The sequence below is a fragment of the Epinephelus fuscoguttatus genome, linkage group LG21 (genome assembly GCF_011397635.1).
Source record: "Epinephelus fuscoguttatus linkage group LG21, E.fuscoguttatus.final_Chr_v1".
NCBI lineage: Eukaryota > Metazoa > Chordata > Actinopteri > Perciformes > Serranidae > Epinephelus > Epinephelus fuscoguttatus.
Genome location: NC_064772.1, coordinates 4,629,165 through 4,643,818, shown reverse-complemented (window position 1 = coordinate 4,643,818; position 14,654 = coordinate 4,629,165). Strand labels below are relative to the sequence as shown.

The window sequence follows — 14,654 nt, the reverse complement described above, 5'->3', positions numbered from 1 at the left end:
TTATTTTGATTCTTCAGTCTATAAAATGTCAAGAAAACAATGAAGAATACTCATCACAACTTTAGATATCTTGGTTTATGACATGTAGAAGAGATAACAGTAGCTACTCTCCTGTACTGTGTGTTTGTGCTGTAGGACTCCATCACAGAGGAGGTGGTGGAGCTGCTCGCTCCCTACCTGGAGATGGATGACTACAACCTGGAGTCTGCCAAGAGGATCTGTGGCAATGTGGCAGGACTCTGCTCCTGGACTCAGGCAATGGTCGACTTCTTCGCTATCAACAAGGAGGTGCTGCCTCTGAAGGTACACACACAGAGGAGTTAAGTATTTAGTCAGGCGATATATTAGATAACAAGATCTTATGCTAACAGGTGTCGTAGCAATAAAGGTTCTGATTAGCTGTTCAGCCTCATAATACAAGGATTAATTAGATGAGTGTGTGCAGGCTAACCTGGCCCTGCAAGAGGCTCGTCTGGTGGTTGCTCAGAATGAACTCGCTAAAGCTCAGGAACAGCTGGACGCTAAACAGCAGGAGCTGGACGCCGTGCAGGTAGCACACACACACACACACACACACACACACACACACACACACACACACAGTCAAGTCAAAGCTTGTGTTTGTGAAACCGAACCATAGATTTGATTTTTGGTATTTTTTCAAAGTTATTTTAAAATACATTTCAACTAGTATATCATTTCAACTCCATGCATTTGTATTTTCTCTTCCTTTTGCATTTATAGTAGTTTTCTCTGTTTAAATCATTTATATATATGTATTAAATAATATGATCCGAACTGAAATTTAGGCACTTTATGACGCTGCCATGAAGGAAAAGCAGGACCTAGAAGACGACGCCCAGGCCTGCCGCCGCAAGATGGCCAATGCTACAGCTCTGATCGACGGACTGGGAGGAGAGAAGGTCAGCCTTTATCATCCATCCATCAATCCATCCATCCGTCCGTCCATCCATCCATCCATCCATGTATCCATCTAACCTTTCATCCATCCATCCCTCCCTCCCTCCCTCGCTCTCTCTCTCCTGGTCTTGTGTTTCAGATTCGTTGGACCGACAGCAGTGCTGGGTTCCAGACTCAGATCAAACACCTTGTTGGGGATGTCCTTCTGTCCGCAGGTTTCTTGTCCTATGCTGGGCCCTTTAACCAGGAGTACCGCAGCTTGCTTCTAGAGCTGTGGAAGAAAGAGATAGAGGACAAGTTCATCCCCTTCAGTCCTGTAAGACTTCACAACTCACTGAGAGTTAACCTGCTTTGTTTTCAGACAGTTAAAGGAGACCCATTGTGCTTATTTTCAGGGTCATATTGATATAAATATGTAATATTGGGGTCTAGTGGAATAGATTTATGAGCTTTAATGTTCAAAGCGCACATCTTGTACTGCTCCTTGCTGCAGCACCTCTGTCTGAAATGCTTTGTATGGGCTTATGTCTTGCCTCCCCAGCAGCCTAGTCTGTTCTGATTGTGCAGCTCGCTTAGTCTGTTGTGATTGGTCCAACGCTTAGAGCGTGTATCGGAAATGTCACACCCCTTACCTTATCTGACTTCACCTGCGGAGGCTGGTGCAAACAACAAGCTATGGCTAAGCTAATAATGGCAGCCATCCACCATTATCAATTTGAATGAAGAAACACAAGCTGATAGACTCTGAATCACTTTCACAACTAACACTGGAGCAGGATGTTTCACAGTGGTAAGTTTTTATTTTTTTTTGCCTCCTTATATTTCAGCTGTTGCATGATAACTGAAACTTTTCTGACGTTATGGTAACAACTGTATGTCTGTCCTCTGACTGAATGAAGTTGGAAAAGTCTGCTGCAGAGTACAAAAGGTTTCTAAAAATACAGTCACTACATAATGTGGAAACACCAACAGCAGCACTCACCTGTTACATGCAGTGTTGTAAAGCATGACTCCTTTTTTTATCTAAGCAGCCGTATCTATGATCAGACTAATGTAGCTTGTATTGGGTAATAATACAAAAGTTATAAATTCTGCTACGAACACATTCCCCATTAAAACCACAAAAGTTTTAACCCGTGGATTCATCAATTTTACCACAGCAGATTGAGATGACAGATTTGTGTATTATACGAAAACAAATGAATATAAATAACTGGTACATTCAGATGTCTCAGCTGTCATGTTTACTGAAACCATTCTACTAAAATGTAGCTGCATTTTATAATCATCTTTACCTTGTGTTTGTAATATACAATATGTACGATGTACCAGTGTATCACAGTTTCTCCACAGCATTTATATGAAATCAAAGTTTCATAGTAAAATGCATGTTGCTTCCTGGATCAGTATTTGTTCTATGCAGTGATGTTGTCTCCTGAGTCTATATTTGCTTACTTTTGAAACAGTATGCCTTGTGTCTTTTTTTATCTATTAGGTTTTGGGGTAATGGACCAGGTTCCAGTTCATCCTACATGTTTGATACACCATCCAGGCCTGGTGAATCTGTACACCCCACAGAACATTCACAACTGTGTAGACTCAATTCTGAACACTAAGGTTTCATTATACCAAAAAACCCACAAATGACAAATAAGTCTTTTGTCAAAAGAACTTTATTTTTAGCAAATGTAAAAAACAAAAACTACAAGAAATGTACTAAATAATATACAATAGATAGATATTTAAATATAAACACAGCAGTGATTTATCTGCAACACTAATAGTGTCCAATTCTTTCCATTCAAGCGTTCATCCCATCCTGTGTTGGATAGAGTTTCCTGATCTGGCTGGTCACTGCGTTGGCCTAGTGCTGCCCCTTGGCTGAAGTGAGAGATTTGTAAGGCAACCACTTCCTCCTTTGAGGGTCTCTCATACTGGGATGCCAGGTCCTTTGGGATGGGAATTTTGGAGAAGATGAGCCTCATCAGGTCATCGACAGTCTGTAAAATATTGAACCTAAATATTGATTTCCTTGTGTTTTTAAATTAAGTGCTTCCCTGAATCCACCTTTCTTGTATTTCAGGTGTTGCCATAAGTATTTCATTTTTTAAAATATTTTTTTTATTATGTTGGTAATAAAATAAAATTATTTACAAATTACTGCATATAGGGTCTGTTTTTACAGCCTTTGCTGAGGGTAAATATAAACTAAAATAATGCATTTTGCTCAGATTCCTCTGTAATAACAGAGTCACGAGAGTGTTGAGTCTATATATATATATATATATATATATATATACAGTACAGGCCAAAAGTTTGGACACACCTTCTCATTCAATGCATTTTCTTTATTTTCATGACTATTTACATTGTAGATTCTCACTGAAGGCATCAAAACTATGAATGAACACATGTGGAGTTATGTACTTAACAAAAAAAGGTGAAATAACTGAAAACATGTTTTATATTCTAGTTTCTTCAAAATAGCCACCCTTTGCTCTGATTACTGCTTTGCACACTCTTGGCATTCTCTGGATGAGCTTCAAGAGGTAGTCACCTGAAATGGTTTTCCAACAGTCTTGAAGGAGTTCCCAGAGGTGTTTAGCACTTGTTGGCCCCTTTGCCTTCACTCTGCGGTCCAGCTCACCCCAAACCATCTCGATTGGGTTCAGGTCCGGTGACTGTGGAGGCCAGGTCATCTGCCGCAGCACTCCATCACTCTCCTTCTTGGTCAAATAGCCCTTACACAGCCTGGAGGTGTGTTTGGGGTCATTGTCCTGTTGAAAAATAAATGATCGTCCAACTAAACGCAAACCGGATGGGATGGGATGGCATGTCGCTGCAGGATGCTGTGGTAGCCATGCTGGTTCAGTGTGCCTTCAATTTTGAATAAATCCCCAACAGTGTCACCAGCAAAACACCCCCACACCATCACACCTCCTCCTCCATGCGTCACAGTGGGAACCAGGCATGTGGAATCCATCCGTTCACCTTTTCTGCGTCTCACAAAGACACGGCGGTTGGAACCAAAGATCTCAAATTTGGACTCGTCAGACCAAAGCACAGATTTCCACTGGTCTAATGTCCATTCCTTGTGTTTCTTGGCCCAAACAAATCTCTTCTGCTTGTTGCCTCTCCTTAGCAGTGGTTTCCTAGCAGCTATTTGACCATGAAGGCCTGATTCGCTCAGTCTCCTCTTAACAGTTGTTCTAGAGATGGGTCTGCTGCTAGAACTCTGTGTGGCATTCATCTGGTCTCTGATCTGAGCTGCTGTTAACTTGCGATTTCTGAGGCTGGTGACTCGGATGAACTTATCCTCAGAAGCAGAGGTGACTCTTGGTCTTCCTTTCCTGGGTCGGTCCTCATGTGTGCCAGTTTCGTTGTAGCGCTTGATGGTTTTTGCGACTGCACTTGGGGACACATTTAAAGTTTTTGCAATTTTCCGGACTGACTGACCTTCATTTCTTAAAGTAATGATGGCCACTCGTTTTTCTTTAGTTAGCTGATTGGTTCTTGCCATAATATGAATTTTAACAGTTGTCCAATAGGGCTGTCGGCTGTGTATTAACCTGACTTCTGCACAACACAACTGATGGTCCCAACCCCATTGATAAAGCAAGAAATTCCACTAATTAACCCTGATAAGGCACACCTGTGAAGTGGAAACCATTTCAGGTGACTACCTCTTGAAGCTCATGGAGAGAATGCCAAGAGTGTGCAAAGCAGTAATCAGAGCAAAGGGTGGCTATTTTGAAGAAACTAGAATATAAAACATGTTTTCAGTTATTTCACCTTTTTTTGTTAAGTACATAACTCCACATGTGTTCATTCATAGTTTTGATGCCTTCAGTGAGAATCTACAATGTAAATAGTCATGAAAATAAAGAAAATGCATTGAATGAGAAGGTGTGTCCAAACTTTTGGCCTGTACTGTATATATATATATATATATAGCCTACGTATCACATTTTTCACATTACTGTATCACCATTTAGACTAATGCGGTGTTTGTAAAGTCTATAAACACAATGATTGAACAAACATTACTATTTCTGTGTGCACGTTTAGCTGGGCTAACCGTTAGCTGTTAGCCCTGTTAGCCGTTAGCGGTGTCTGTAGTAGGTAATAACTCATTAAACGGTCCGTGAAAAAAATATCTTGTCCAGCAGATATCTTAGTTACAACATGATTGAGCTAGCAAAGCAGTTTTGTGTTGCTATGTGTGGTATTTATTCAGTTTTGGGAAATCACAATGTCTAGAAAGCATCAGTTGACAGGGACAGCTAACACTAGCAGCAAAGCTAACATCAGGACGTCATCTGTTAAAAGCCTCCCATTGTCGGATACGACATGAAACTACTCCAGTTAGCTCAATCATGTTGTAACTAAGACATCCGCTGGAAAAAATATTTTCTTCACGGATGAGCACACGTTTGATAAAACGGAGTTTAATCTCTCGGCATCCATTTTCAAGCTCTCTGTGTGTTTGTTTCCTTGCAGATGAAAAAAGGGGGAGCGCACATTTCCGAGAAGGCGTGTCCTTTTCAAAAATGCAAGAGGCGTTGTATTGTTGCCGGCCGTTTTCGCCGGCGTGTTAAACACACTTTAGAAAGGAGTGTCCCCAGACTATCAGAAGGCGGAGATCTTTGATTGTCTGGTGGCGAGACTATATAGAGGCAGAAAAATGCTAATTAACACACTAATGAAGAGGGAACCTCCCAAAAGGCATAATAGGTCTCCTTTAATGTTTCTTTAAATGTCTCTTTTTTATGCTCTGATCATAATCTGAATACCCGAAAACTGTCTCACCTGTGTTCCCCCTCAGAAATGAGTTTATTTATATCATATAAGCGCATCGGCAAGTATCTATTTGAACCAGCATTTTAGTTGGAGATCTAAACTGTATTCAAAGTTTTTGTAGTTTCTGTCAAATTGATAATGTATCTACAAATTAAAACAGTTCAGGAAGAATTCAAAGCTGAACTTTCCACCATAGGTTCACTGTAGTTTGTTGAAAATTGTTTGATATCTTGTTACCCAACAGGAGTGCAAACAAAACCTCCTCAGCCAACTTAAGTAAACTAGATGTAGTAATTTTACTGAATAAATACAAAGAGAACTAAACCTTTAAACAGGCTTACATTAGAGACGAGCTTTGATTGTTAAGTATGCATCTGCGTCTGCGATAGCCTCAGCCGAAGGAATTATGTTTTCAGATTGTCTGTTTATACGTCCATATGTTCTCATGTCCCATTCTTGTAAGCGTGGTATCTCAAGAACACCTCAAGAGAATTTCTTTACATTTGGCACATATGTCCACTCTCACTCATTGATGAACTGATTAGGTTTTTGTGTTCAAAGGTCAAGGTCACTGTGAACTTGTGTCTGTCTCACTCTTGTTAACGTGTTATGTCAAGAGGACTTTGAAGGAATTTCTTCAAATTTGGCACAAACGTCCACTTTAAATCACAAATGAACTGATGAGAATTTGGTGGTAAAGGTCATTGTGACTTTGTGCTGGTCTCATTCTCGTGAAAACAACATCTCAGGAAGGCCTTGAGGGAGTTTCCTCAAATTTGTTATAAACGTCCACCTGTACTTGAGAATAAACTAATTAGAATTTGATGGTTGAGGGTCAAGGGTCAGTTGTGACCCTACAAAACATGTTTTTGGCTGTAACTCCAAATGATCAAATGATAAAGCGATGATATTTCATATCCAAAAGTTCAAAGGTCAACTTCATTGTGACATCATAACGTTCTGCAAAAACACTTGGTCAGACATTTGGTCAGTTACTGAATTGGTGACTCTAATCTTGAAACTGTGCTAATTGTATACATCTTCTGTGTGTGAAGCATCCATGTTTTTGCAGACATGGATGGAAACTGTAACTGCAACTTGACAGGTTAGTAGAGGCATACAGCCGTGAGGCGATAATTCTAGTATCTTCCGCTGGATAAATAAATTTCATTATATTTTTGTCTCTTTCTTTATGAGGGGTGAGTTTGACAAGACTCTGTTGTACTTAGGAATTACTCTGGACATGAACATTATTCTGAATTCATTAAGTGAGCTTTCATAATACAGATAATTCTACCACATTAGGTTCATGTCTGCCTGCTATTTAAATGTGAGCTTTGAGAATTTATGATAAGTTAAACAAAGCAGGATAATACATAAAAATGTTTCCTATAAAGTTTTTACTAAATTTTCTTATGTGTTCAGTCAGGATAGACTATTATATTGTGATGTTTTACTGACCGTAAATGTCACACTTTAAGCCAAACTAATTAATTGAAGAGAAGTGTGAATCTTGGAAATGCAAACACTAAAATATTGTTGGTGCAGAACAGATGTGAGGAAGAAATTCTAATCTACTGCAGGACTTAAACGTGATTGGTCTGTTGGTGGACAACCCCACAGTGAGTGAGTGGAACCTGCAGGGTTTACCCAGCGATGACCTGTCCATCCAGAACGGCATCGTGGTGACAAAGGCGTCCCGTTACCCACTGCTGATAGACCCCCAGGGTCAGGGCAAGACCTGGATCCAGAACAGAGAGAGAGACCAGCAGCTGCAGGTGAGGTCACAAAACGTCATGTTGAAATAAAACAAAGACACAGGAAGTCAAAATGAAACTGAATGTTCTCCTAATTGGTGGTTGTGTTCCTCTGTGTCCCAGGTGACGTCTCTGAACCATAAGTATTTCCGTTCCCACCTGGAGGACAGTCTGTCTCTGGGGCGTCCTCTGCTGCTGGAGGACATAGGAGAGGAACTGGACCCCGTCCTGGATAACATACTGGACAAAAACTACATTAAGTCTGGATCAACTTATAAAGTAGGAGATATGTGAATTTTCCTTTTTCTCCTACATGAATCTAAGAATATAGCAAAACATTTTAACTCACTCTGTCATATCAGATCTCTGTATATATTAAGTTTGATTATAGAAGAAAATAAACGTATCATTGCTTTGTTGATGTGAATTCTTCTTCCTCCCACAGGTGAAGGTGGGAGATAAGGAGGTGGATGTGATGAAGGGCTTCACACTCTACATCACCACCAAGCTGGCCAACCCGGCATACAGTCCCGAGGTCAGTGCCAGGGCGGCTGTGGTCGACTTCACCGTTACCCAGCGAGGCTTGGAGGACCAGCTGCTGGGGCGAGTCATACTGCTGGAGAAACAGGTCACTACACCAAGCTGGCAGTAGCCAGTTAGCGAATTAGTTAGTTGGCTACCTAGGCCCATTTTTGTAAATACGATATCTCAAGCACAACTGTAGGGTATTTCTTCAAATCTGGCACAAACATTCACTTGGACTCAGTGATGAACTGATTAGATTTTGGTGGTCAGAGGTCAACAGTCAGATCAAATCAAATTGGATCAAATATCTAATTGTATAAAATGATGAAGTGATAACATTTTATATCCACAAGGCCAAAGGTCATCTTCACTGTGACATCATAATGTTCTGTAAAAATACTTTTCTAGCTGTTACTTAGCATCATCTCACCATATCACAAGAACGGAAAGGGATAAGGTGGGTGTCCACCTTGGAACTGTGCTGATTGTTTAGATCTTCTGAAGCTTCTTTGCAGCAACATCCATATTTGAAGCACTGCCAACTGTCATGGCTACATATGAGTCTGGACTGACATGGATGTGAACTGTAACTGAAACCTGACTGTTTCGTGGATTCATAAACCATGAGGCAGTGATTTTAGTTTCTGTTTGTCTGTTCACATTATCTTTTAAATATGGCAGTTATCAGCTTCCAGTGTGAACTGGTCATGGTTCTGAACTGACCTGAATGAGCAAAGAACAATAACAAAGACTTTACATGTAGAACACTGTTGTATAGATTTAAACATGGAAGCCAGTTTCATTTATAAGTTGATATGCAGTGAATGTCAGCAAATTTGTGAGCCTGTGTTGCCAGATTTACAGTAATTATCGCATTTGTACAATAATTTTGCCCTCTGTACGAAGTACGATAAGCAATGCCAAAAGTGCCATAATGTACACGAATTTGACCGTTTTGTGACACTTACAATTAGAAACTGGTTTGATTCTGTGGAGAGCAAAATATGGATCCTGCATCTGTGTGACCTCTTTCCAAACAATCATTCTTGTAGGACGACTGTTGTCAGAGCTTGAACTTTGTCTCTAAGGTGCTGTGTTCCAGTCCAGGTGTTTGGAATGCATCAGTAAACCCAGTCATTTATGTATTTAGGTTAGCCAATGGCCTTTACTGTTCTCATGCAGAATCAGAATCAGAATCAGAATCAGAAATACTTTATTGATCCCAGAGGGGAAATTATTTATGTTACAGGTGCTCCTTGCAAGAGAGGAAAGATACGTGAAAATATAAGAAATTTAAACAATAGTATTAACAAATATATAGTTAAATAAACAGGAATTATTAACAAACATAAATGTAAATAAATAAATACATATATATATATATATATATATATATATATATATATATATATATATATATATATATAAATGTAAATAAATAAATATATATATATATATATATATATATATATATATATACACATATATATATATACACATATATATATATATATATATATATATATATATACAGTGGTGGAAAAAAGTTTTCGGACACCCCATGCATTTGTGAAATATTGCATTAAGAATCACTCTCAGGTCTTCAAGTGCAATTTCTTTTAGTACAGTCGCAGCCAAAATACTAAATGAATCCTAAAAAAAAGCCATTAAAAACTTAAAATTGATTGGTTCCACAAAAATACATAAGAAATTTTGAGTATTGGGTCATTTTGGTACCAGTGATGAAGGTCGTTCTTTTTATTAAAAGACACAATTTTTGTTGCCAAGCTTCGTGTCTACATAAAGCCAGCACATTTGAAAGTTCTTCAGACACAAAAATGGCTAAAACAAGGAACCTAACGCAGGAAACACGCCTGAAGATAAAGATTCTCAGCCAGGAAGGGTACAGCTGCCGCCAGATAGCCAGGAAGTGCACATGCAGTCCTTCAGCAGTTGGATACACTCTGCAGAAATACAGACGAACCAACAGCTTGGAAGACAAACCAAGATCTGGGCGTCCAAGGGTTTCTTCAGCAAGAAATGGCCGCATCCTGATCCGCATGTGCAGGCAAAACTGCCGAATGACATCACAGGAGCCTCAGCAGCAGTGGTCAAACCAAACTGGTGTCCAGTGTTCCACCCACACTGTACGTGGCCGACTTTTAGATCATGGCTTAAGGTCCTATAAGGCTATCAAGAAGCCCCTGATCAATGAGAGACAGAGCTTAGCCCGGCGTCATTGGGCCCAGGCACACAAGAGCTGGACAGCCAGGAATTGGAAGAAGATTTTGTGGTCAGATGAGTCCAGTTTCCAGCTTTATCTTCCTCCTACTAATGTGAGGGTACGCAGAAGGCCAGGCGAAGCATTATCTCCAGCATGTACAGTACCTACTGTCAAGCATGGTGGAGGCAGTATCATGGTTTGGGGATGCATGAGTGCTGCTGGTGTTGGTCATCTCACTGTCTGTGATGGCACATTGAACTCTACCAAGTATTGTACCATTCTCGAAACCCACATGCTCCCTTCTGCACGTGCACTGTTCCGTCGAGGTAAAAACTGGATGTTTCAACAAGATAATGCTCCTTGCCGCACATCCAAGGCCAGTAGAACTTGGCTGCAGGAGCACAGTATCCAGGTCTTAGAGTGGCCAGCTCAATCCCCGGACATGAGCCCCATTGAAAATCTGTGGTGGATTATCAAAAGGTCTGTTTCAAAGCATAAACCAAAGAATTTAGAAGAATTAAAAGCAGTAATTCAAGAAGAATGGGACAAGATTTCAACAGTGTGAAAGGCTCGTGGGGAACATGCCAGTTCTACTACGTGCCAATGGCAGGACTACTAAATATTAATTTGATGATGTGATGGTTTATTTATTTTTGTTCAGTTTTGAACACATTCTCTGTTATTTGTTGACTTTGATACCGACAATGTTGAGAACTGACATATTGAAACTGTCAAGAATTTAGTTTTGTTAGTTTTTCTTGTAAACAATAAACAAAAAAATATAATTTGTATTTGTTTGTATCTGTCTAATGCAGCCACACCTTTTGAAACACAAAAAAGATTTTTCCACAAATATTTCATGATAATATTTGAGATTGTGTAAAATTTTAAGGGTGTCCAAAAACTTTTTTCCACCGTGTATATATATATATATATATATATATATACAGTACAGGCCAAAAGTTTGGACACACCTTCTCATTCAATGCGTTTTCTTTATTTTCATGACTATTTACATTGTAGATTCTCACTGAAGGCATCAAAACTATGAATGAACACATGTGGAGTTATGTACTTAACAAAAAAAGGTGAAATAACTGAAAACATGTTTTATATTCTAGTTTCTTCAAAATAGCCACCCTTTGCTCTGATTACTGCTTTGCACACTCTTGGCATTCTCTCCATGAGCTTCAAGAGGTAGTCCCCTGAAATGGTTTCCACTTCACAGGTGTGCCTTATCAGGGTTAATTAGTGGAATTTCTTGCTTTATCAGTGGGGTTGGGACCATCAGTTGTGTTGTGCAGAAGTCAGGTTAATACACAGCCGACAGCCCTATTGGACAACTGTTAAAATTCATATTATGGCAAGAACCAATCAGCTAACTAAAGAAAAACCAGTGGCCATCATTACTTTAAGAGATGAAGGTCAGTCAGTCCGGAAAATTGCAAAAACTTTAAATGTGTCCCCAAGTGGAGTCGCAAAAACCATCAAGCGCTACAACGAAACTGGCACACATGAGGACCGACCCAGGAAAGGAAGACCAAGAGTCACCTCTGCTTCTGAGGATAAGTTCATCCGAGTGACCAGCCTCAGAAATCGCAAGTTAACAGCAGCTCAGATCAGAGACCAGATGAATGCCACACAGAGTTCTAGCAGCAGACCCATCTCTAGAACAACTGTTAAGAGGAGACTGCGCGAATCAGGCCTTCATGGTCAAATAGCTGCTAGGAAACCACTGCTAAGGAGAGGCAACAAGCAGAAGAGATTTGTTTGGGCCAAGAAACACAAGGAATGGACATTAGACCAGTGGAAATCTGTGCTTTGGTCTGATGAGTCCAAATTTGAGATCTTTGGTTCCAACCGCCGTGTCTTTGTGAGACGCAGAAAAGGTGAACGGATGGATTCCACATGCCTGGTTCCCACTGTGAAGCATGGAGGAGGAGGTGTGATGGTGTGGGGGTGTTTTGCTGGTGACACTGTTGGGGATTTATTCAAAATTGAAGGCACACTGAACCAGCATGGCTACCAGAGCATCCTGCAGCGGCATGCCATCCCATCCGGTTTGCGTTTAGTTGGACGATCATTTATTTTTCAACAGGACAATGACCCCAAACACACCTCCAGGCTGTGTAAGGGCTATTTGACCAAGAAGGAGAGTGATGGAGTGCTGCAGCAGATGACCTGGCCTTCACAGTCACCAGACCTGAACCCAATCGAGATGGTTTGGGGTGAGCTGGACCGCAGAGTGAAGGCAAAGGGGCCAACAAGTGCTAAACACCTCTGGGAACTCCTTCAAGACTGTTGGAAAACCATTTCAGGGGACTACCTCTTGAAGCTCATGGAGAGAATGCCAAGAGTGTGCAAAGCAGTAATCAGAGCAAAGGGTGGCTATTTTGAAGACACTAGAATATAAAACATGTTTTCAGTTATTTCACCTTTTTTTGTTAAGTACATAACTCCACATGTGTTTATTCATAGTTTTGATGCCTTCAGTGAGAATCTACAATGTAAATAGTCATGAAAATAAAGAAAACGCATTGAATGAGAAGGTGTGTCCAAACTTTTGGCCTGTACTGTATGTATATACATATATACATATATACACACATATATATATATATATATATATATATATACATATGTGTATATATATATATATATATATATATATATATATATATATACATATTGTAAACTGAACAAGAATATTTACACAAACAGAATGTATACAGTCAGGGTGAATGGGGTTATTGCACAAGTTAAATTAAATTATTGCAGTGTGTGAAGAAGTCTCAGGGCCACTCAGAGGGAGGAGTTGTACAGTTTGATGGCCACAGGCAGGAATGATTTCCTGTGGCGCTCAGTGGTACATCTTGGTGGTATGAGTCTCCCACTGAAAGTACTCCTGTGCCTGACCAGCACATGGTGGAGTGGGTATGATACATTGTCCAAGATAGTTCGTAGCTTAGACAGTATCCTCCTCTCTGACACCACCATCAGAGAGTCACACTCCGTTCCCACAACGTCACTGGCCTTGGGGATCAGTTTGTTGAGTCTGTTGGCGTCCGCCACCCTCAGCCTGCTGCCCCAGCACACAACAGCATAGAGGATAGCACTGGCCACCACAGACTCATAGAAAATCCTGAGCATAGTCCGGCAGATGTTGAAGGACCTCAGTCGCCTCAGAAAATAGAGACGGCTCTGGCCCTTCCTGTAGAGAGCGAACAGACTTCCAGTTGTGCTGTCTTGCATGAAAAATAGTTAGCTGCTTCATAGTAAAATTGTCAGACTGATCAGCTTGCTTTAAGAAAATGATGTCTGTAGAATCGTAGTCTGTTTGTAAAACTTCAAGCCTGTTTGTTCTTGTGGTTATGACTTTACCTAAGATACAGTAATTTTAAGCATCTGCTACCCTAGTTCAGCATTTCCGATTGATGGCACAGCATCTGTATGGAGGCGTGTGTGGATATGGAGTAGGAGTCAGGAGTGGTGGGATAATGACATGGTGCTTCACTGAAACAAGAGTTTATCCATAATTTCGGGGTGTCAGGGGCTACTTTAAACTACATCTGCCAGCACCTCTCCACAAAAATTCTCAAGCCAAAAAAACTTGGTCGCATATAAGTCACATGATATCACAAGTCTGTTCAGACTGAAGTCGCTTTGCAAATATCAGACCTGTATCTGTTTTTTTTAATCTTTATTTTAGGATTTTCAATATTAAACAAATTCTTACTTCATCATTGCAGCAACTCAGCAACAAATATCTTTACAGGTAGAAAAACAAACAAAAAAAAAAAAAAAACATGTCCAAGGACAACATCCATGCACAACATCCATGCATATACACAGCGATAGAGGTTATACTGCTACTCAGTGAGACCAGTACAATCAACTAGCCTTGAGATAGTCAAGTACAGGGCTCCAAACTCTGAAATTCTGACAAATATTTGAGTCCTATTCTTATTAGAGAACCTTAACCTTTCTAAGTCCAGTACATTCACCAGCTGTCTTTTCCACATACCATATGTTGGTGCACAGAATGACTGCCACATAAGTAGAATAAGTTTCCTTGCCACAACCATACCAAATGAAACAGCCTGATTGCCTGCCAAAGGTAACACACTTGTGGCAGTTAAGACAGCAACTAGTGGGCTAAGTTACCAGTTCTTCTTAATGCATTAGAGAAACATTCAAATACACTCTTCCAATAAGTAAACAATTTCCAACATGTCCAAAGAGAACGTGTTAATTTCCCGTTTGCCGCTTTACACCTTCTACAGAGAAGGGAAGCTTATGAAAGCTGCCCAAATCAGATATGAAAAGATCACATTCCATGTGATGTGTGCTTGTCACACTGTATGAAAAAAACAAAAACAGATCTAAGTCACATATGAGCAAACAAAACTCATTTAGGCAACTTTTGC

General features: G+C 40.2%; 1 protein-coding gene across 1 annotated transcript in view; it reads left to right on the top strand.

Annotated features, from left to right (window-relative positions):
• The window catches only part of dnah5l (dynein, axonemal, heavy chain 5 like), a 206,928-nt gene that overhangs the window by 152,040 nt on the left and 40,234 nt on the right, over positions 1-14,654 (top strand). The window contains exons 76-82 of the mRNA XM_049565752.1: positions 136-303; positions 446-550; positions 810-923; positions 1,061-1,237; positions 7,305-7,499; positions 7,602-7,757; positions 7,924-8,106. Coding sequence (XP_049421709.1) covers positions 136-303; positions 446-550; positions 810-923; positions 1,061-1,237; positions 7,305-7,499; positions 7,602-7,757; positions 7,924-8,106 — 1,098 coding nt within the window. The remainder of the gene's footprint in view (positions 1-135; positions 304-445; positions 551-809; positions 924-1,060; positions 1,238-7,304; positions 7,500-7,601; positions 7,758-7,923; positions 8,107-14,654) is intronic.